Source organism: Xenopus tropicalis, chromosome 1 (assembly GCF_000004195.4).
Source record: "Xenopus tropicalis strain Nigerian chromosome 1, UCB_Xtro_10.0, whole genome shotgun sequence".
Taxonomy (NCBI): Eukaryota; Metazoa; Chordata; class Amphibia; order Anura; family Pipidae; genus Xenopus; species Xenopus tropicalis.
Window position 1 is genome coordinate 216,568,254 of NC_030677.2, and position 21,065 is coordinate 216,589,318.

At 55.9% G+C, this 21,065-nt stretch overlaps 1 protein-coding gene across 5 annotated transcripts in view; it reads left to right on the forward strand.

The window, feature by feature from the left end:
* Positions 1–16,683, forward strand: part of tln1 (talin 1) — a 73,881-nt gene extending 57,198 nt beyond the window's left edge. For 3 of the 5 annotated variants that reach the window (XM_031895050.1, XM_031895049.1, XM_031895051.1), the window contains exons 36-58: positions 34–195; positions 836–976; positions 1,057–1,238; positions 1,497–1,629; positions 1,734–1,835; positions 1,934–2,104; positions 2,400–2,549; positions 3,755–3,856; positions 3,939–4,058; positions 4,524–4,670; positions 4,765–4,931; positions 5,084–5,267; positions 6,774–6,899; positions 7,964–8,080; positions 8,476–8,661; positions 8,834–8,941; positions 11,181–11,286; positions 11,463–11,587; positions 12,191–12,316; positions 13,198–13,260; positions 13,658–13,840; positions 13,990–14,115; positions 15,939–16,683. In XM_031895050.1, coding sequence (XP_031750910.1) covers positions 34–195; positions 836–976; positions 1,057–1,238; positions 1,497–1,629; positions 1,734–1,835; positions 1,934–2,104; positions 2,400–2,549; positions 3,755–3,856; positions 3,939–4,058; positions 4,524–4,670; positions 4,765–4,931; positions 5,084–5,267; positions 6,774–6,899; positions 7,964–8,080; positions 8,476–8,661; positions 8,834–8,941; positions 11,181–11,286; positions 11,463–11,587; positions 12,191–12,316; positions 13,198–13,260; positions 13,658–13,840; positions 13,990–14,115; positions 15,939–16,067 — 3,156 coding nt within the window. In that variant the 3' untranslated portion in view covers positions 16,068–16,683. Of the gene's footprint in view, positions 1–33; positions 196–835; positions 977–1,056; positions 1,239–1,496; positions 1,630–1,733; positions 1,836–1,933; positions 2,105–2,399; positions 2,550–3,754; positions 3,857–3,938; positions 4,059–4,523; positions 4,671–4,764; positions 4,932–5,083; positions 5,268–6,773; positions 6,900–7,963; positions 8,081–8,475; positions 8,662–8,833; positions 8,942–11,180; positions 11,287–11,462; positions 11,588–12,190; positions 12,317–13,197; positions 13,261–13,657; positions 13,841–13,989; positions 14,116–14,258; positions 14,385–15,938 lie in introns of those variants that run through there. The other 2 variants (XM_031895052.1, XM_031895053.1) reach the window with 2 other exon arrangements.
* Positions 16,684–21,065: the final 4,382 nt, after the last annotated feature.

The window sequence follows — 21,065 nt, forward strand, 5'->3', positions numbered from 1 at the left end:
ATAATCCTATTCTGTTTCCTTCTGATTCTGTAGGTCTTATCTGCTGCCACCATTGTGGCCAAACACACGTCTGCTTTGTGCAATGCCTGCCGCGTTGCCTCCACCCATACCTCAAATCCTGTTGCCAAGAGACAGTTTGTCCAGTCTGCCAAGGAGGTTGCTAACAGCACCGCTAATCTTGTCAAAACCATCAAGGTAAGAAATGAACTAGGGAGCGGAGGCTAGACTTGGCGGAACTAGGGAGCGGAGGCTAGACTTGGCGGAACTAGGGAGCGGAGGCTAGACCTGGTGGAACTAGGGAGCGGAGGCTAGATCCGGCGGAACTAGGGAGCGGAGGCTAGATCTGACGGAACTAGGGAGCGGAGGCTAGATCTGGCGGAACTAGGGAGCGGAGGCTAGTCCGGCAGAACTAGGGAGCGGAGGCTAGTCCGGCAGAACTAGGGAGCGGAGGCTAGACCCAGCGGAACTAGGGAGCGGAGGCTAGCCTGGCAGAACTAGGGAGCGGAGGCTAGCCCGGCGGAACTAGGGAGCAGAGGCTAGCCCGGCGGAACTAGAGAGCGTAGGCTAGCCCGGCGGAACTAGAGAGCGGAGGCTAGCCCGGCGGAACTAGAGAGCGGAGGCTAGCCCGGCGGAACTAGAGAGCGAAGGCTAGCCCGGCGGAACTAGAGAGCGGAGGCTAGCCCGGCGGAACTAGGGAGCGGAGACTAGACCCGGCGGAACTAGGGAGCAATCACAGCAATTACAATCACCGCCTGGTGAAATTGGAGAAGGTCTCTAGCCTTAGGAGATTGGCCAATAGAGGCTAGCAGGTACAACTAATTGTCTCTTTCCACAGGCTCTGGATGGGGCATTTAATGATGATAATCGGGTCAAGTGCCGCAATGCGACCGTACCGCTCATCCAGGCAGTAGAGAATCTCACAGCATTCGCATCCAACCCTGAGTTTGCCAGTGTTCCTGCCCAGATCTCCCCTGAGGTGAGTGGGGCCCAATGGCTGCTTAGAGGCTCAGACTTCCCCTCACTGTCCCCCTCACTCACTGGGCTTTTCTGTTACAGGGCCTTCGGGCCATGGAGCCAATTGTTACTGCGGCTAAGCTGATGTTAGAAAGCTCCTCTGGGCTCATTCAGACTGCTCGCTCATTGGCTGCCAACCCCAAGGATCCACCTCAGTGGTCAGTGCTGGCCGGCCATTCGCGCACCGTCTCCGACTCCATAAAGAAACTTATCACCAACATGCGGTGAGTTTGGATGCAAATAAAGTCAACATTTCCCATGGTTCTGTACCAGCCTCACTGGCTTATTAGCCTAGGCGTCTACAACTCCCATGATTCTCTTCCAGCTCCACTTGCATTTATCACTGGTGCAGAGCATTGCACTGGGGTAGTCCGTATGGGTTGCCTGGGACATTACTGAAGCCCCTGTGGCTTGTCTTTCCCTGGTTGGGTGGCACCTTGTAGCCCAACAATCCCTCTGTGAATTCATTGTTTCTCTCTTAGGGACAAAGCTCCAGGTCAGAGAGAATGTGACCAGGCCATCGAGCTCCTGAACCAGTCTGTGCGGGATCTGGACCAGGCCTCCTTAGAAGCCATCAGCCAGCAGTTGGCTCCTCGGGAGGGTATCTCCCAAGAGGTCTGTAGCATGTTGGCACCTTCAGGGATATTTCTCTTATGGGTGGGGGTCATTAGATTAGAAGGAAAATGCTGATCAGACCCTATTATGGCTCCTCCCCTCAGGCCCTACACACCCAGATGCAGACGTCGGTGCAAGAGATCAGCAATCTGATTGAGCCAATGGCAGCGGCTGCCAGAGCAGATTCATCCCAACTGGGACACAAGGTAATGCCCTGAGTGCTTTCTGATTGGCAAGTGGGCTAATAGGGCTCAGAGCCACACAGTAGCCCCCCTTACCTTGAGCATCTCATTCCTCTCTGTAGGTTTCCCAGATGGCCCAGTACTTTGAACCACTGACCCACGCCGCCATCGGCGCTGCCTCCAAAACCATTAATCACCAGCAGCAAATGAACCTCTTGGACCAGACAAAGACCCTGGCCGAGTCGGCCCTGCAGATGCTCTACACATCCAAGGAGGCAGGAGGGAACCCCAAGGTTTGTTGTAAAAGAGGGTGCTACAGCTGGGTCCCTATTGTCAGAGTGGGGTTCTGAGGGACACCCCCCGTAAGGGCTCAGCTGTGCATGTACTACCAGGCTCCCCTTCATTTGTATCATGGCGCCCCGAGCTCCCCACCATGTGAGTACTAGAGGGTCTCCACAAAGAGGCTATTGGAATACAGAACGTCCATTTTAAAGCCTGAAACAGAGTGCTTTGGGGAGCAAAGGAACAGGAGACAGAAAGGCAAGGTTTGATTGGTGCAGCTGATTGTGCAACTCCGCCCCCTCTCAGGTTGCTGCCCACACTCAGGAGGCTCTGGACGAGGCGGCTCAGATGATGCACGAAGCGGTGGAAGATCTGACCGTGACTCTCAATGAAGCTGCGAGTGCCGCTGGCGCTGTTGGTGGGATGGTCGATTCCATTACTCAAGCCATCAATAAGGTAAAGCTGGTGGGACTCCCGAAATGTGGCCTCCACCTGTTCCCAGTTAGACGGGCACCATTTAGCCCCGGTTACAGACGGGCTCCATTCAGTCCCGGTTACAGACGGGCTCCATTTAGTCCCGGTTACAGACGGGCTCCATTTAGTCCCAGTTACAGACGGGCACCATTTAGTCCCGGTTACAGACGGGCTCCATTTAGTCCCGGTTACAGACGGGCTCCATTTAGTCCCAGTTACAGACGGGCTCCATTTAGTCCCGGTTACAGACGGGCTCCATTTAGTCCCGGTTACAGACGGGCACCATTTAGTCCCGGTTACAGACGGGCTCCATTTAGTCCCGGTTACAGACGGGCTCCATTTAGTCCCGGTTACAGACGGGCTCCATTTAGTCCCGGTTACAGACGGGCTCCATTCAGTCCCGGTTACAGACGGGCTCCATTTAGTCCCGGTTACAGACGGGCTCCATTTAGTCCCGGTTACAGATGGGCTCCATTTAGCCCCGGTTACAGACGGGCTCCATTTAGTCCCGGTTACAGACGGGCTCCATTTAGTCCCGGTTACAGACGGGCTCCATTTAGTCCCGGTTACAGACGGGCTCCATTCAGTCCCGGTTACAGACGGGCTCCATTCAGTCCCGGTTACAGACGGGCTCCATTCAGTCCCGGTTACAGACGGGCTCCATTCAGTCCCGGTTACAGACGGGCTCCATTTAGTCCCGGTTACAGACGGGCTCCATTTAGTCCCGGTTACAGACGGGCTCCATTTAGTCCCGGTTACAGACGGGCACCATTTAGTCCCGGTTACAGACGGGCACCATTTAGTCCCGGTTACAGACGGGCACCATTTAGTCCCGGTTACAGACGGGCACCATTTAGTCCCGGTTACAGACGGGTACCATTTAGTCCCGGTTACAGACGGGCTCCATTTAGTCCCGGTTACAGACGGGCTCCATTTAGTCCCGGTTACAGACGGGCTCCATTCAGTCCCGGTTACAGACGGGCTCCATTCAGTCCCGGTTACAGACGGGCTCCATTCAGTCCCGGTTACAGACGGGCTCCATTTAGTCCCGGTTACAGACGGGCTCCATTTAGTCCCGGTTACAGACGGGCTCCATTCAGTCCCGGTTACAGACGGGCTCCATTTAGTCCCGGTTACAGATGGGCACCATTCAGTCCCAGGTACTGACACTTGCCTATCCCTTACAGCTGGATGAGGAGCCGGCAGGAGAACCAGAGGGATCCTTTGTTGATTATCAGACGACTATGGTGAAGACTGCAAAGGCCATTGCTGTAACCGTACAGGAGATGGTATGTGCCATTCAGGGTGGCGCTCGGCTGCTTTTCCTCTGTGGTCTCAGTCCAAGAAACAAAAATATTTTTCTTTCTCCAGGTCACAAAGTCCACAACAAACCCCGATGAACTAGGAACTCTGGCCAACCAGCTAACCAACGAATACGGCCAGCTGGCCCAGGAAGCCAAACCGGCAGCCATGACGGCAGAGAACGAGGAGGTGAGATTGCCACAATTCTGTGCCTATTGGTCCATCTGGCTCTCTGTATCCTTCTCCTTATATTGGCAGCAGTGTCTCCTCCCCTGTGATTGGCAGCAGTGTCTCCTCCCCTGTGATTGGCAGCAGTGTCTCTCCTCCCCTGTGATTGGCAGCAGTGTCTCCTCCCCTGTGATTGGCAGCAGTGTCTCTCCTCCCCTGTGATTGGCAGCAGTGTCTCCTCCCCTGTGATTGGCAGCAGTGTCTCCTCCCCTGTGATTGGCAGCAGTGTCTCTCCTCCCCTGTGATTGGCAGCAGTGTCTCTTCCCCCTGTGATTGGCAGCAGTGTCTCCTCCCCTGTGATTGGCAGCAGTGTCTCCTCCCCTGTGATTGGCAGCAGTGTCTCTCCTCCCCTGTGATTGGCAGCAGTGTCTCTTCCCCCTGTGATTGGCAGCACTCACCTCCCATATAAATGGTTTCTCCCCACAGATTGGCTCACACATCAAGCAGCGGGTACAAGAGCTGGGGCACAACTGCTCACTGCTTGTCACCAAGGCAGGGGCCCTTCAGTGCAGCCCCAATGACAGTTACACCAAGAAGGAGCTGATAGAGAGCGCAAGGCGCGTGTCAGAGAAGGTACAGTCACAGCCATTCAGTGCAATTGCACCCCCACATTCTTGGGGCCCCCTGCCTACATACAAGTCTTCCCTTTCTGTCCCTCTGTGTTTAGGTCTCTCATGTGCTCGCAGCTCTTCAGGCCGGTAACCGCGGCACGCAGGCTTGTATTACAGCAGCCAGTGCCGTATCTGGAATTATCGCTGATCTCGACACCACCATCATGTTCGCCACTGCCGGAACCCTCAACCGGGAAAATGCAGAGACCTTCGCTGATCATCGGTATGACAGACGCGGCTGTGACTGGGAATATAGGGACACAGTAGTGTTTATATATTATAAGGGAGGGGCAGAGGGGGTGGGAGGGGCAGAGGGGGTGGGAGGGGCCCTAATTAATGAGAATTGCCCTAGGCTCACAGGACTCTGTCTCACAGGGAGGGGATCCTAAAGACAGCGAAGGCTCTGGTGGAGGACACCAAAGTGCTGGTGCAAAATGCAACTTCCAGTCAGGAGAAACTGGCACAGGCGGCTCAGTCGTCTGTAACAACCATCACCCGTCTCGCTGAAACCGTGAAACTGGGCGCAGCCAGCTTGGGAGCAGAGGACCCCGAAACCCAGGTAATGGGGATTGTTTTTACACTATCTGTTCTGTATCATGACCAGCACGGGCAGTTCTACCATCTGTGTGAGTGCCAACCTTAGTTTCCTTGGGCAGGGCTAGTTCCCATACCAACATTGGGGGCAGTTCTACCATCTGTGGGAGTGCCAGCCTTAGTTTCCTTGGGCAGGGCTAGTTCCCATACCAACATGGGGTGCAGTTCTACCATCTGTGTGAGTGCCAACCTTAGTTTCCTTGGGCAGGGCTAGTTCCCATACCAACATGGGGTGCAGTTCTACCATCTGTGGGAGTGCCAGCCTTAGTTTCCTTGGGCAGGGCTAGTCCCCATACCAACATGGGGTGCAGTTCTACCATCTGTGTGAGTACCAGCCTTAGTTTCCTTGGGCAGGGCTAGTTCCCATACCAACATTGGGGCAGTTCTACCATCTGTGTGAGTGCCAGCCTTAGTTTCCTTGGGCAGGGCTAGTCCCCATACCAACATTGGGGCAGTTCTACCATCTGTGTGAGTGCCAGCCTTAGTTTCCTTGGGCAGGGCTAGTCCCCATACCAACATTGGGGCAGTTCTACCATCTGTGTGAGTGGCAGCCTTAGTTTCCTTGGGCAGGGCTAGTTCCCATACCAACATGGGCAGTTCTACCATCTGTGTGAGTACCAGCCTTAGTTTCCTTGGGCAGGGCTAGTTCCCATACCAACATTGGGGCAGTTCTACCATCTGTGTGAGTGCCAGCCTTAGTTTCCTTGGGCAGGGCTAGTCCCCATACCAACATGGGCAGTTCTACCATCTGTGTGAGTGCCAGCCTTAGTTTCCTTGGGCAGGGCTTGTTCCCATACCAACATGGGCAGTTATACCATCTGTGTGAGTGCCAGCCTTAGTTTCCTTGGGCAGGGCTAGTTCCCATACCAACATGGGGTGCAGTTCTACCATCTGTGTGAGTGCCAGCCTTAGTTTCCTTGGGCAGGGCTAGTTCCCATACCAACATGGGGGGCAGTTCTACCATCTGTGTGAGTGCCAGCCTTAGTTTCCTTGGGCAGGGCTAGTTCCCATACCAACATGGGGGCAGTTCTACCATCTGTGTGAGTGCCAGCCTTAGTTTCCTTGGGCAGGGCTAGTTCCCATACCAACATGGGCAGTTCTACCATCTGTGTGAGTGCCAGCCTTAGTTTCCTTGGGCAGGGCTAGTTCCCATACCAACATGGGGGGCAGTTCTACCATCTGTGTGAGTGCCAGCCTTAGTTTCCTTGGGCAGGGCTAGTTCCCATACCAACATGGGGGCAGTTCTACCATCTGTGTGAGTGCCAGCCTTAGTTTCCTTGGGCAGGGCTAGTTCCCATACCAACATGGGCAGTTCTACCATCTGTGTGAGTGCCAGCCTTAGTTTCCTTGGGCAGGGCTAGTTCCCACAGCCTGGCAGCCACCTACCCTCGGCCTCATACAACACTCGGCATCCATATTAGACATCTCAGGGGGACTTTACCCGTGCTGATGTTTATCTTCTTGCCCCCAGGTGGTACTGATCAATGCCGTTAAAGATGTGGCGAAGGCTCTGGGCGATCTCATCAGCGCCACCAAGGCAGCGGCTGGCAAGTCCAGTGATGACCCATCCGTCTATCAGCTGAAGAACTCGGCCAAGGTACAGACAGGATATGCAAGTCATGTGACATGAGGAGGGGGGGGCCTTTCCATGTGATATAGAATACGGAGGGGTCTCTAGAGAGAGTTCTGCTGCACTCAGGAGCTAGAATTAAGGAGTGCAGGGAATCTCTCTGGTTACTCATGTGGGGGGGGGGGGCAAGAGGATGTGAATAGGCTGGTGGGAGATATTGGTGAGTATTTATTTTAATATGTGTGAAATTTGCTGCCCCCTCTGCCAGTAAGCCTGGGAATTAAAGGGACAGGAGGCTTGTGCAGGTAGCCAATGAGCAGAGGCCGTGTTGCTGAGTTACAGGGGGCTTGTGCAGGTAGCCAATGAGCAGAGGCCGTTTTGCTGAGTTACAGGGGGCTTGTGCAGGTAGCCAATGAGCAGAGGCCGTGTTGCTGAGTTACAGGAGGCTTGTGCAGGTAGCCAATGAGCAGAGGCCGTGTTGCTGAGTTACAGGAGGCTTGTGCAGGTAGCCAATGAGCAGAGGCCGTGTTGCTGAGTTACAGGAGGCATGTGCAGGTAGCCAATGAGCAGAGGCCGTGTTGCTGAGTTACAGGAGGCATGTGCAGGTAGCCAATGAGCAGAGGCCGTGTTACAGGAGGCTTGTGCAGGTAGCCAATGAGCAGAGGCCGTGTTGCTGAGTTACAGGAGGCATGTGCAGGTAGCCAATGAGCAGAGGCCGTGTTGCTGAGTTACAGGAGGCTTGTGCAGGTAGCCAATGAGCAGAGGCCGTGTTGCTGAGTTACAGGAGGCTTGTGCAGGTAGCCAATGAGCAGAGGCCATGTTGCTGAGTTACAGGAGGCTTGTGCAGGTAGCCAATGAGCAGAGGCCGTGTTGCTGAGTTACAGGAGGCATGTGCAGGTAGCCAATGAGCAGAGGCCGTGTTGCAGGAGGCTTGTGCAGGTAGCCAATAAGCAGAGGCCATGTTAGTGCAAGCAGGGAGGCCCAGATACATGGATCTGTGAGTGAGGATGAGTGCGGCTCGCTAGGTGCCCCTGAGCAGTAGGGAGGAAAGGGCAAGTTAATACCTTACGATCTGCTCTGACTGCCCCCAGGTCATGGTAACCAACGTCACGTCACTGTTGAAGACGGTGAAAGCGGTAGAAGATGAAGCCACAAAGGGAACTCGCGCGCTGGAAGCCACCATAGAGCACATTCGGCAGGAGCTGGCGGTGAGTGTAACAGGGAATGAGGCCCCTGACATGGTGAGTAGCTGTACAACTGGGGCTCAGGAGCAGCTCAGCCTCATCAGCTGACTGATCCTGCCGCTGCCCGTGTGGCAGTCTGACTGCATCTGGGTCACTTCTGTAGGGTTGCCTGTGGGGGTGTGCACTTGTGTGAGTGTGAGTGGGTATGTGTTCCTCTGAGTGTGCACTGAGGGGATGCACAAGCCTTAAGCAGCTCATGCTTTTCCCTCTGAGTGTGAGTGGGTTTGCGTTCCTCTGAGTGTGCACTGAGGGGATGCACCAGGTTAGTGTGAGTGAGTGTGCCATTGCCTGTGAGGGCGGAGTCTATAGGAGGCACCTCCATAATGAGTTTTTAACCCTTTCCCCTGATTCCCGCCCAGGTCTTTTCCTCTCCTGAGCCGCCTCCACAGACTTCTACCCCTGAGGATTTTATCCGAATGACTAAAGGTATCACCATGGCGACTGCTAAAGCGGTGGCTGCTGGGAACTCTTGCCGCCAGGAGGACGTGATTGCTACGGCCAATCTGAGCCGGCGCGCTATTGCCGACATGCTGCGATCCTGCAAGGTCAGTGCCCCCTGTGCCCCCTCAGCTTGGCATGGGCAGGAGAGGTGCCCAAGCTCAGTAGTGGGTGCGCTGGGGTAATACAGGGAGTATCTGTAGCCCCTCCCCCTATGGAGTGTGTAGGAGTATCCCGGCGCCCCCCCAAACTCACACAGGGATATTATTTCCTATTCAGGAGGCTGTATATCACCCTGAAGTCAATGCTGACGTGCGAATGCGAGCCACGCGCTTTGGGAAGGAGTGCGCCATTGGCTACCTGCAGTTGTTAGAGCACGTGCTTCTGGTAAGTAGCCCCTGCGCTGACTCCTCCCCCCAGGGTTCCTTCCTTCAGTCTCCCCTCCTGTGCCTCCTCCCCCCTCCTGTGCCGCCTCCCCCCTCCTGTGCCGCCCTCCCCCTCCTGTGCCGCCTCCCCCCAGGGTTCTTTCCTTCTGTCTCCCCTCTTGTGCCGCCTCCCCCCAGGGTTCCTTCCTTCTGTCTCCCCTCTTGTGCCTCCTCCTCCCTCCTGTGCCGCCTCCCCCCAGGGTTCCTCCTTCTGTCTCCCCTCTTGTGCCTCCTCCTCCCTCCTGTGCCGCCTCCCCCCAGGGTTCTTCCTTCTGTCTCCCCTCTTGTGCCTCCTCCTCCCTCCTGTGCCGCCTCCCCCCAGGGTTCCTTCCTTCTGTCTCCCCTCCTGTGCCGCCTCCCCCCTCCTGTGCCGCCTCCCCCCAGGGTTCCTTCCTTCAGTCTCCCCTCCTGTGCCGCCTCCCCCCTCCTGTGCCGCCTCCCCCCAGGGTTCCTTCCTTCTGTCTCCCCTCTTGTGCCGCCTCCCCCCTCCTGTGCCGCCGCCTGGCCGCAGGGTTCCTTCCTTCTGTCTCCCCCTCCTGTTGCCGCCTCCCCCCCTCCTGGCCGCCTCCCCCCAGGGTTCCTTCCTTCTGTCTCCCCTCCTGTGCCGCCTCCCCCCTCCTGTGCCGCCTCCCCCCAAGGGTTCCTTCCTTCAGTCTCCCCCTCCTGTGCCGCCTCCCCCCTCTGTGCCGCCTCCCCCCAGGGTTCCTTCCTTCTGTTCCCTCCTGTGCCGCTCCCCCCTCCTGTGCCGCCTCCCCCCAGGGTTCCTTCCTTCTGTCTCCCTCTTGTGCCTCCTCCCCCCTCCTGTGCCTCCTCCCCCCTCCTGTGCCCTCCTCCCCCAGGTTCCTTCCTTCTGTCTCCCCTCTTGTGCCTCCTCCTCCCCTCCTGTGCCGCCTCCCCCCAGGGTCCTTCCTTCTGTCTCCCCTCTTGTGCTCCTCCTCCCTCCTGTGCCGCCTCCCCAGGGTTCCTTCCTTCTGTCTCCCTCTTGTGCCTCCTCCTCCCTCCTGTGCCGCCTCCCCCCAGGGTTCCTTCCTTCTGTCTCCCCTCTTGTGCCTCCTCCTCCCTCCTGTGCCGCCCTCCCCCCCAGGGTTCCTTCCTTCTGTCTCCCCTCTTGTACCTCCTCCCCCCTCCTGTGCCGCCTCCCCCCAGGGTTCCTTCCTTCTGTCTCCCCTCTTGTACCTCCTCCTCCCTCCTGTGCCGCCTCCCCCCAGGGTTCCTTCCTTCTGTCTCCCCTCTTGTACCTCCTCCTCCCTCCTGTGCCTCCTCCCCCCTCCTGTGCCGCCTCCCCCCAGGGTTCCTTCCTTCTGTCTCCCCTCTTGTGCCTCCTCCTTCACCGAAACCACCTCCTAGGGTTCCTCCCTCTTGCTCCGCCTTCTCACTCCTGCACATCCTCCTCCTTCACCGACTCCTCCCTCCAGGGTTCCTTCCTTTTGTCTCCCCTCCTGTGCCTCCTCCTCCCTCCTGTGCCGCCTCCCCCCCAGGGTTCCTTCCTTCATTCTCCTCCCTCCCTCCTGTGCCGCCACCCCTCAGGGTCCCTTCCTTCTGTCTCCCCTCTTGTGCCTCCTCCTTTACCAAAACCACCTCCTAGGGTTCCTCCCTCTTGCTCCTCCTTCTCCCTCCTGCACATCCTCCTCCTTCACCGACTCCTCCCTCCAGAGTTCCTTCCTTCTGTCTCCCCTCCTGTGCCGCCTCCCCCCAGGGTTCCTTCCTTCAGTCTCCTCCCTCCCTCCTGTGCCGCCTCCCCCCAGGGTCCCTTCCTTCTGTCTCCCCTCTTGTGCCTCCTCCTTTACCAAAACCACCTCCTAGGGTTCCTCACTCTTGCTTCTCCTTCTCCCTCCTGCACATCCTCCTCCTTCACCGAATCCTCCCTCCAGAGTTCCTTCTTTCTGTTTCCCCTCTCCCTCTTGCCCCTCCTGTGCTGCCTCCCTCTTGCTCCTCCTTCTCCCTCCTGCACATTCTCCTCCTTCACCGAATCCTCCCCCCAGGGTTCCTTCTTTCTGTTTCCCCTCTCCCTCTTGCTCCTCCTTCTCTCTCCTGTGTCGCCTCCCCCCATCTCGTACGCCGCCTCCTCCCTCCTGCACATCCTCCCTCCTTTGATTGTATTGTATGCGGAGTCTGTGTAGGGTCTGTGTCTCACCCTCACGTACCCTGCGCCCCCCTCCCTGCGCCACTTCTCACCCCCTTTGCCCCTCTGGTTCCCTTAGATCCTGCAGAAGCCCAGCCCAGAGCTAAAGCAGCAATTGGCCACTCACTCCAAGCAGGTCGCCGGCTCAGTGACAGAACTCATCCAGGCCGCCGAGGCCATGAAAGGTAACAGGGGGCCCCCCACTCACCCCAAGTTATGTAATTAATACCAGAATTGAGGGGAGACTTGATGGTTTGGGTGCCACACTCCTCTCCCAGATGCCCTGCCCCATTGGCACTACTGGTGCCCCAGCCTGACACGGAGTCTCGCAGCTGTTTAACCCCTCGCTGTCCCCTTTCAGGTACTGAGTGGGTGGATCCAGAAGACCCCACGGTGATTGCAGAGAATGAGTTGTTGGGAGCAGCGGCTGCAATTGAAGCAGCAGCAAAAAAACTGGAGCAGCTGAAGCCTCGCGCCAAACCAAAGGTATCACTTGGGTGCCCAGGGGCGTGGCCAGTCCTACCCACCGTCTCTTATACTGGATGCCAGGCTTGGGGCATTGGCAGGGGGCACATTTGGGCACATCATGCAGGGGCTGCCATCAGAAATCTCAGGGCCCCCGTACAACAAGATTATTAGGGCCCCCTGAAGGCCTGATGGAGAACAACAACATGTACATTGGTGGCTGGGGGCCCTCATGGTACCAGAGTCTCCATTAAAAGAGAAACCTATTTCCAACTTATATTCATGAAATCATCCCCCCCTGCCTGTAGTCCCCCCCCCTGCCCGTAGTCCCCCTCCGCCCGCAGTCCCCCCGCTGCCCGTAGTCCCCCTCCGCCCGCAGTCCCCCTCCGCCCGCAGTCCCCCCTGCCTGTAGTCCCCCCGCCGCCCATAGTCCCCCCCCCCGCTGCCCATCTGATTAAAGGTCACATGAAGAAATTGGGGGTTTCATGTTAAATTTGCAAAGAACTTGCTCTTTACTCCATCGGTTCAGATCCCAGCAGCACTGAAGGGGTTACCTGCCCCCCAGAACTGACACTTAGTATAATAATTCCATACACAAGAGCTAACTCTCTTTTCCTTCTGTAGCAGGCGGATGAAAGCTTGAACTTCGAGGAGCAGATTTTGGAGGCAGCTAAATCCATTGCGGCCGCTACCAGCGCTCTGGTGAAAGCCGCGTCGGCCGCCCAGAGAGAGCTCGTGGCACAGGGCAAGGTACCTTCCACTCATCTACTGTTCTCTTCTTGCCCAAGAGCTTCCACTCCATCCCTCCTAACCTCCCATTCACTCCTCCTCTTGCTAAAGGTCCAGCCCCCTCCCTCCCCAGCTTTTCCTACCACTCACCCCTCCCTCCCCTCCCACCCCCTGCTCTTCCTACCACTCACCCCTCCACCCCTGCTCTTCCTACCACTCACCCTCCCACCCCCTGCTCTTCCTACCACTCACCCCTCCCACCCCAGCTCCTCCTACCACTCACCCCTCCCACCCCCTGCTCTTCCTACCACTTACCCCTCCCACCCCAGCTCCTCCTACCACTCACCCCTCCCACCCCCTGCTCTTCCTACCACTCACCCCTCCCACCCCCTGCTCTTCCTACCACTCACCCCTCCCACCCCAGCTCCTCCTACCACTTACCCCTCCCACTCCAGCTCCTCCTACCACTTATCCCTCCCACCCCAGCTCCTCCTACCACTTACCCCTCCCACCCCAGCTCCTCCTACCACTTAACCCTCCCACCCCAGCTCCTCCTACCACTCACCCCTCCCACCCCAGCTCCTCCTACCACTCACCCCTCCCACCCCCTGCTCCTCCTACCACTCACCCCTCCCACCCCCTGCTCCTTCTACCACTTACCCCTTCCACCCCCTGCTCCTCCTACCACTCACCCCTCCCACCCCTGCTCCTCCTACCACTCACCCCTCCCACCCCCTGCTCCGCCTACCACTCACCCCTCCCACCCCCTGCTCCTCCTACCACTTACCCCTCCTACCGCAGCTCCTCCTACCACTTACCCCTCCCACCCCAGCTCCTCCTACCACTTACCCCTCCCACCCCCTGCTCTTCCTTGTTCATGACACGGTCTCTTGCTTTTGTAGGTCGGTGCCATTCCAGCCAATGCCGATGATGACGGACAGTGGTCCCAAGGACTGATATCAGCTGTAAGTGGGCGGGTACAACTGCGCAATGAAGGGATTCGCTCGCTGGAAAGCATGCTTGTACAAAAAGCCCCGGCACATTCCCGCACTGAAATACATTTTTTTAAAAGAACAAACACGTTGTTTTTACATTTAATTTTAAACTATTGAAGAGAGGCAGCCATTTTCTTACTTTCCAAAGTGCCCCGAGCCATGTGACTTCAGTCTCTCTTTACTGCTCTTTACTTTACTCCCTTTCCCCTCCAGCAACCAATCAGCAGAGCAATGGGCCCTGATGCCCCACCTAGTGGTAGATATGAGAATAGCACTGGCAGCAGCCCTTTACTGTGTGTATATAGAGATATAGGGGAGTTGCTTTGTGTTTGGCTCCTGTGGATTTAACCCCCTCTCTGCCCCACAGGCTCGTATGGTGGCCGCGGCGACCAGTAATCTGTGCGAAGCGGCCAATTCGGCGGTACAGGGACACGCCAGCGAGGAGAAGCTGATCTCTTCAGCCAAACAGGTGGCGGCATCCACGGCGCAGCTCCTGGTGGCCTGTAAAGTGAAGGCCGATCATGATTCCGAAGCCATGAGGCGACTGCAGGTGGGTTCGGCTTTTGGGGGCCCCCCAGCCAATGGCTTCCTTCTACTGTGTTTCTGGTCATGGGGTGTGTGTGACACATGTGTGTCCAGTGTGCCCCCCTAAGGATTGTGGGTAGGGCAGAGCTCAACACCTGCTTGGTCTCTCGGCAGGTTGCCGGCAATGCAGTAAAGCGAGCCTCAGACAACTTGGTGAAGGCTGCCCAGAAAGCCGCCGCGTTCCAGGACCACGATGAGACGGTGGTGGTGAAGGAGAAGATGGTGGGAGGAATCGCTCAGGTGAGGAGCAGCAAGGCATTGTGGGACTAGGGAGGGGCCTCTTAGGAACTGTCCTGCCCATTGGGTTCCCCTGCCTACCCCTGGGCCCCATGGCAATGGTGGGGTCTGCATAGGGGAGTCCTCACCATGTGTTGCCCCTGCAGATCATCGCGGCCCAGGAGGAGATGCTGCTGGGATCCTGTACTGTAGCAGCTGGGGGGGGTGTTACATAGGGGAGCCCTGACCATGTGTTGCCCCTGCAGATCATCGCGGCCCAGGAGGAGATGCTGCTGGGATCCTGTACTGTAGCAGCTGGGGGGGGGCGGTTAGGGGGTTACATAGGGGAGCCCTGACCATGTGTTGCCCCTGCAGATCATCGCGGCCCAGGAGGAGATGCTGCTGGGATCCTGTACTGTAGCAGCTGGGGGGGGGTTACATAGGGGAGCCCTGACCATGTGTTGCCCCTGCAGATCATCGCGGCCCAGGAGGAGATGCTGCTGGGATCCTGTACTGTAGCAGCTGGGGGGGGGGTTACATAGGGGAGCCCTGACCATGTGTTGCCCCTGCAGATCATCGCGGCCCAGGAGGAGATGCTGCTGGGATCCTGTACTGTAGCAGCTGGGGGGGGCGGTTAGGGGGTTACATAGGGGAGCCCTGACCATGTGTTGCCCCTGCAGATCATCGCGGCCCAGGAGGAGATGCTGCTGGGATCCTGTACTGTAGCAGCTGGGGGGGGGGGGGTTACATAGGGGAGCCCTGACCATGTGTTGCCCCTGCAGATCATCGCGGCCCAGGAGGAGATGCTGCTGGGATCCTGTACTGTAGCAGCTGGGGGGCGGGTTATATAGGGGAGCCCTGACCATGTGTTGCCCCTGCAGATCATCGCGGCCCAGGAGGAGATGCTGCTGGGATCCTGTACTGTAGCAGCTGGGGGGGGGGGGTTAGGGGGTTACATAGGGGAGCCCTGACCATGTGTTGCCCCTGCAGATCATCGCGGCCCAGGAGGAGATGCTGCTGGGATCCTGTACTGTAGCAGCTGGGGGGGGGGTTAGGGGGTTACATAGGGGAGCCCTGACCATGTGTTGCCCCCTGCAGATCATCGCGCCCCAGGAGGAGATGCTGCTGGGATCCTGTACTGTAGCAGCTGGGGGGGGGGGGGGCTTAGGGGTTACATAGGGGAGCCCTGACCATGTGTTGCCCCCTGCAGATCATCGCGCCCCAGGAGGAGATGCTGCTGGGGATCCTGTACTGTAGCAGCTGGGGGGGGGGTTACATAGGGGAGCCCTGACCATGTGTTGCCCCTGCAGATCATCGCGGCCCAGGAGGAGATGCTGCTGGGATCCTGTACTGTAGCAGCTGGGGGGGGGGGGTTAGGGAGTTTACATAGGGGAGCCCTGACCATGTGTTGCCCCCTGCAGATCATCGCGCCCCAGGAGGAGATGCTGCTGGGGATCCTGTACTGTAGCAGCTGGGGGGGGGGTTACATAGGGGAGCCCTGACCATGTGTTGCCCCTGCAGATCATCGCGGCCCAGGAGGAGATGCTGCTGGGATCCTGTACTGTAGCAGCTGGGGGGGGGGGGTTAGGGGGTTACATAGGGGAGCCCTGACCATGTGTTGCCCCTGCAGATCATCGCGGCCCAGGAGGAGATGCTGCTGGGATCCTGTACTGTAGCAGCTGGGGGGGGGGGTTAGGGGGTTACATAGGGGAGCCCTGACCATGTGTTGCCCCTGCAGATCATCGCGGCCCAGGAGGAGATGCTGCTGGGATCCTGTACTGTAGCAGCTGGGGGGGGGGGGTTAGGGGGTTACATAGGGGAGCCCTGACCATGTGTTGCCCCTGCAGATCATCGCGGCCCAGGAGGAGATGCTGCGGAAGGAGCGGGAGTTGGAGGAGGCACGGAAGAAGCTGGCCATGATCCGGCAGCAGCAGTACAAGTTCCTCCCATCGGAGCTGCGCGAGGATTCTCACTGAGGGCAACTGCCCCCCACCCAGCTTTACTGCCCCTGCCGTGCCCACAGCTCCCCCTCTCGCTAATAACTCATTCTAAGGCCAATGACCAGCCTTCTGCCGGGGGGCTCGGTGTTGCACTTCATTCCTGTTACATGACCACGACGGTTCTTTATGCCCAGAGGACCCTGTGCCAGTGCCAGTCCTTTCTGTTGGTGCCTTATTGCCCCCTTATGCTGCCCCCTGCCCCATTGCTGCTACTGGCGCCCTATTGCCCTCTTTGCTACCTCTTTACCCTATTAATCTCATGCTGCCCCCTTGCCTGTCCCTGCTGCATTGCCTTAAGCTTCCCCCCATGCAGCAGTGGGAGGGTATCGGGGTACCTCCTGTGTGTGGGGGTCCCTGTGCCTCACTGTGCCCCCAAGTGCCTGATATGTGCAATGTGCCCCTGTGCATCGCGCCTCAGTAACTGTACAAATGAGCGACAGCCTTACGTTTCTATGGGAAATTCTCTATTTTTGTGTTACATAATATTGGGATTTTTAGCCTTATTTACGGACACCCCAAGGTGCCCCCTGTGCCTGCCCCACGTCTGTGGCTTCACCACAAGTATTACATCCAATAAATATCTTCACCTCAACTGTCTGGGCCCCTTCATTCCATACAGGCCAATCACCTGCTTTGTACAGGCTATGGGCAAACTTAGGGGGCTGTTCCTGCTGAATTGTGCTTAGTACAGGGGAATCCCTATGTGCCATAGTTTTATGGTATCTCTCTGTACAGGCTATGGGCAAACTTAGGGGGCTGTTCCTGCTGAATTGTGCTTAGTACAGGGGAATCCCTATGTGCCATAGTTTTATGGTATCTCTCTGTACAGGCTATGAGCAAACTTAGGGGGCTGTTCCTGCTGAATTGTGCTTAGTACAGGGGAATCCCTATGTGCCATAGTTTTATGGTATCTCTCTGTACAGGCTATGAGCAAACTTAGGGGGCTGTTCCTGCTGAATTGTGCTTAGTACAGGGGAATCCCTATGTGCCATAGTTTTATGGTATCTCTCTGTACAGGCTATGGGCAAACTTAGGGGGCTGTTCCTGCTGAATTGTGCTTAGTACAGGGGAATCCCTATGTGCCATAGTTTTATGGTATCTCTCTGTACAGGCTATGGGCAAACTTAGGGGGCTGTTCCTGCTGAATTGTGCTTAGTACAGGGGAATCCCTATAGTGAATGATATACAGGTCCTTCTCCAAAAATGAGCATATTGTGATAAAGTGGATTATTTTCTGTAATGTACTGATAAACATTAGCCTTTCATATATTTTACACTCATTACACACAACTGAAGGAGTTCAAGCCTTTTATTGGTTTAATATTGATGATTGTGGCATACAGCTCATGGGAACCCACAATTCCTATCTCCAAAAATGAGCCTATCATGAAAAGGTTCTCTAAACGAGCTATTAACCTAATCATCTGAATCAACTAATTAACTCTAAACTCCTGAAAAAGATTCCTGAGGCTTTTATAGACTCCCAGCCTGGTTCATTACTCAAACCCGCAATCATGGGTAAGCCTGGCGACCTGACTGCTGCCCAGAAGGCTGTTCCCAGAGTGCTGTATCAAGGCACCTCAGTGGGAAGGAAAAAGCGAGGCAGAAAATGCTGCACAACGAGAAGAGGTGACCGGGCCCTGAGGAAGATTGTGGAGAAGAACCGATTCCAGACCTTGGGGAACCTGCGGAACCAGTGGACTGAGTCTGGAGTAGAAACATCCAGAGCCACCGTGTACAGGCGTGTGCAATGGGCTACAGGTGCCGCATTCCCCAAGCCACTTTTGAACCACAAACAGCGGCAGAAGCGCCTGACCTGGGCTACAGAGAAGCAGCACTGGACTGTTGCTCAGTGGTCCAAAGAACTTTTTTCGGATGAAAGCAAATTCTGGAGGAAGACTGGGGAGAGGGAAATGCCAAAATGCCTGAAGTCCAGTGTCAAGTACCCACAGTCAGTGATGGTCTGGGTGCCAGCCTGGCACCTGCTCACAGTGCCAAAACCACTGGTAAATGGTTTACTGCCCATGGTATTACTGTGCCCAATTGGCCAACTCTCCTGCCCTGAACCCCATAGAGAATCTGTGGGATATTGTGAAGAGAAAGTTGAGAGACACAAGAGCCAACACTCTGGATGAGCTTAAGGCCGCTATTGAAGCATCCTGGGCCTCCATAACCCCCCAGCAGTGCCACAGGCTGATTGCCTCCATGCCACGCCGCATTGAAGCATCCTGGGCCTCCATAACCCCCCAGCAGTGCCACAGGCTGATTGCCTCCATGCCACGCCACATTGAAGCATCCTGGGCCTCCATAACCCCCCAGCAGTGCCACAGGCTGATTGCCCCCATGCCACGCCACATTGAAGCATCCTGGGCCTCCATAACCCCCCAGCAGTGCCACAGGCTGATTGCCTCCATGCCACGCCACATTGAAGCATCCTGGGCCTCCATAACCCCCCAGCAGTGCCACAGGCTGATTGCCTCCATGCCACGCCGCTATTGAAGCATCCTGGGCCTCCATAACCCCCCAGCAGTGCCACAGGCTGATTGCCTCCATGCCACGCCGCATTGAAGCATCCTGGGCCTCCATAACCCCCCAGCAGTGCCACAGGCTGATTGCCTCCATGCCACGCCGCAGTGAAGCAGCCATTTCTGCCATAGGATTCCCGGCCCAGTACTGAGTGCAGAACTGAACATAATTATTTGAAGGTTGAGTTTTTTTGTATTAAAAACACTTTTCTTTTATTGGTCGGATGAAATATGCTAATTTTTGGAGATAGGAATTGTGGGTTCCCATGAGCTGTATGCCACAATCATCAATATTAAACCAATAAAAGGCTTGAACTCCTTCAGTTGTGAGTAATGAGTGTAAAATATATGAAAGGCTAATGTTTATCAGTACATTACAGAAAATAATCAACTTTATCATAATATGCTCATTTTTTGAGAAGGACCTGTATATATATACACATACAGTGACTTGCAAAAGTATTCAGCCCCCTTGAACTTTTCCACATTTTGTCACATTACAGCCACAAACATGAATCCATTTTATTGGAATTCCACGGGAAAGCCCAATACAAAGTGGGGTACACGGGAAAGCCCAATACAAAGTGGGGTACACGGGAAAGCCCAATACAAAGTGGGGTACACGGGAAAGCCCAATACAAAGTGGGGTACACGGGAAAGCCCAATACAAAGTGGGGTACACGGGAAAGCCCAATACAAAGTGGGGTACACGGGAAAGCCCAATACAAAGTGGGGTACACGGGAAAGCCCAATACAAAGTGGGGTACACGGGAAAGCCCAATACAAAGTGGGGTACACGTGAGAAGTGGAAGGAAAATCATACATGATTCCAAACATTTTTTACAAATAAATAAGTGCAAAGTGGGGTGTGCGTAATTATTCAGCCCCCCAATACTCTGTAGAACCCCCTTTTGCTGCAATTCCAGCTGCTAGGCTTTAGGGTATGTCTCTACCCGCTTTGCCCATCTACAGACTGAAATCCTTGCCCATTCTTCTTTGCAAAACAGCTCCAGCTCAGTCAGATTAGATGGTCAGCCTTTGGGAACAGCAGTTTCAGATCTTGCCACAGATTCCCCATTGGATTTAGATCTGGGCTGTGATTGGGCCAGTCTAACACATGGATATGTTTAACCCATTGTTGCCCTGGCTTTATGTTTAGGGTCGTTGCCCTGCTGGAAGGGGAACCTCCGCCCCAGTCTCAAGTCTTTTGCAGACTCCAAGAGGTTTTCTTCCCAAGATTGCCCTGTATTTGGCTCCATCCATCTTCCCATCAACTCTGAGCAGCTTCCCTGTCCCTGCTGAAGCCCCCCCAGAGCATGATGCTGCCCCCCCCATATGTGACAGTGGGGATGGGGGGGTCAGAGTGATGTGCAGGGTTAGTTTCCGCCACACATAGCGTTTTGCATTTTGGCCCAAAAAGTTCCATTTTGGTCTCATCTGACCAGAGCCCCTTCTCCCACATGTTTGCTGCCCCCCCCCCCCCCCCCCCCCCCCCCCCCACATGGCTTGTGGCAAACTGCAAACGGGACTTCCTTATGGTTTTCTGTTACCGAATGGCTTTCCTTCTTGCCCCTCTCCCATAAAGGCCAACTTTGTGCAGTGCCCGACTAATAGTTGCCTATGGACAGATTCCCCCCCCTGAGCTGTAGATCCCTGCAGCCCCCCCAGAGTCACCCATGGGCCCCTTGGCTGCATTTCTGATCAGCGCTTGTTGGGCCTGTGAGTTTAGGGGGGGGCCGTGCCTGGGTAGGGTTACAGTTGTGCCATACTCCTGCCATTTCTGAATGATCGGTGGAACAGGGCTCCGTGGGAGGTTCAAGGCTTTGGGAATCTGTTTGTAGCCTAAGCCTGCTTTATATTTCTCAATAACTTTATCCCTGACCTGTCTGGTGGGTTCTTTGGGCTTCATGGTGTTGTTGCTCCCAATATTCCCTTAGCAACCTCTGAGGCCGTCACAGAGCAGCTGTATTTGTACTGACATTAGATTACACACAGGGGCACTCTATTAGTCATTAGCACTCATCAGGCAATGTCTATGGGCAACTGACTGCACTCAGACCAAAGGGGGCTGAATAATTACGCACACCCCACTTTGCACTTATTTATTTGTAACAAATGTTTGGAATCATGTATGATTTTCCCTTCCACTTCTCACGTGTACCCCACTTTGTATTGGGCTTTCCCGTGTACCCCACTTTGTATTGGTCTCTCCCGTGTACCCCACTTTGTATTGGTCTCTCCGTGTACCCCCACTTTGTATTGGGCTTTCCCGTGTACCCCACTTTGTATTGGGCTTTCCCGTGTACCCCACTTTGTATTGGCTTTCCCGTGTACCCACTTTGTTTGGGCTTTCCCGTGTACCCCACTTTGTATTGGGCTTTCCCGTGTACCCCACTTTGTATTGGGCTTTCATGTGTACCCCACTTTGTATTGGGCTTTCACGTGTACC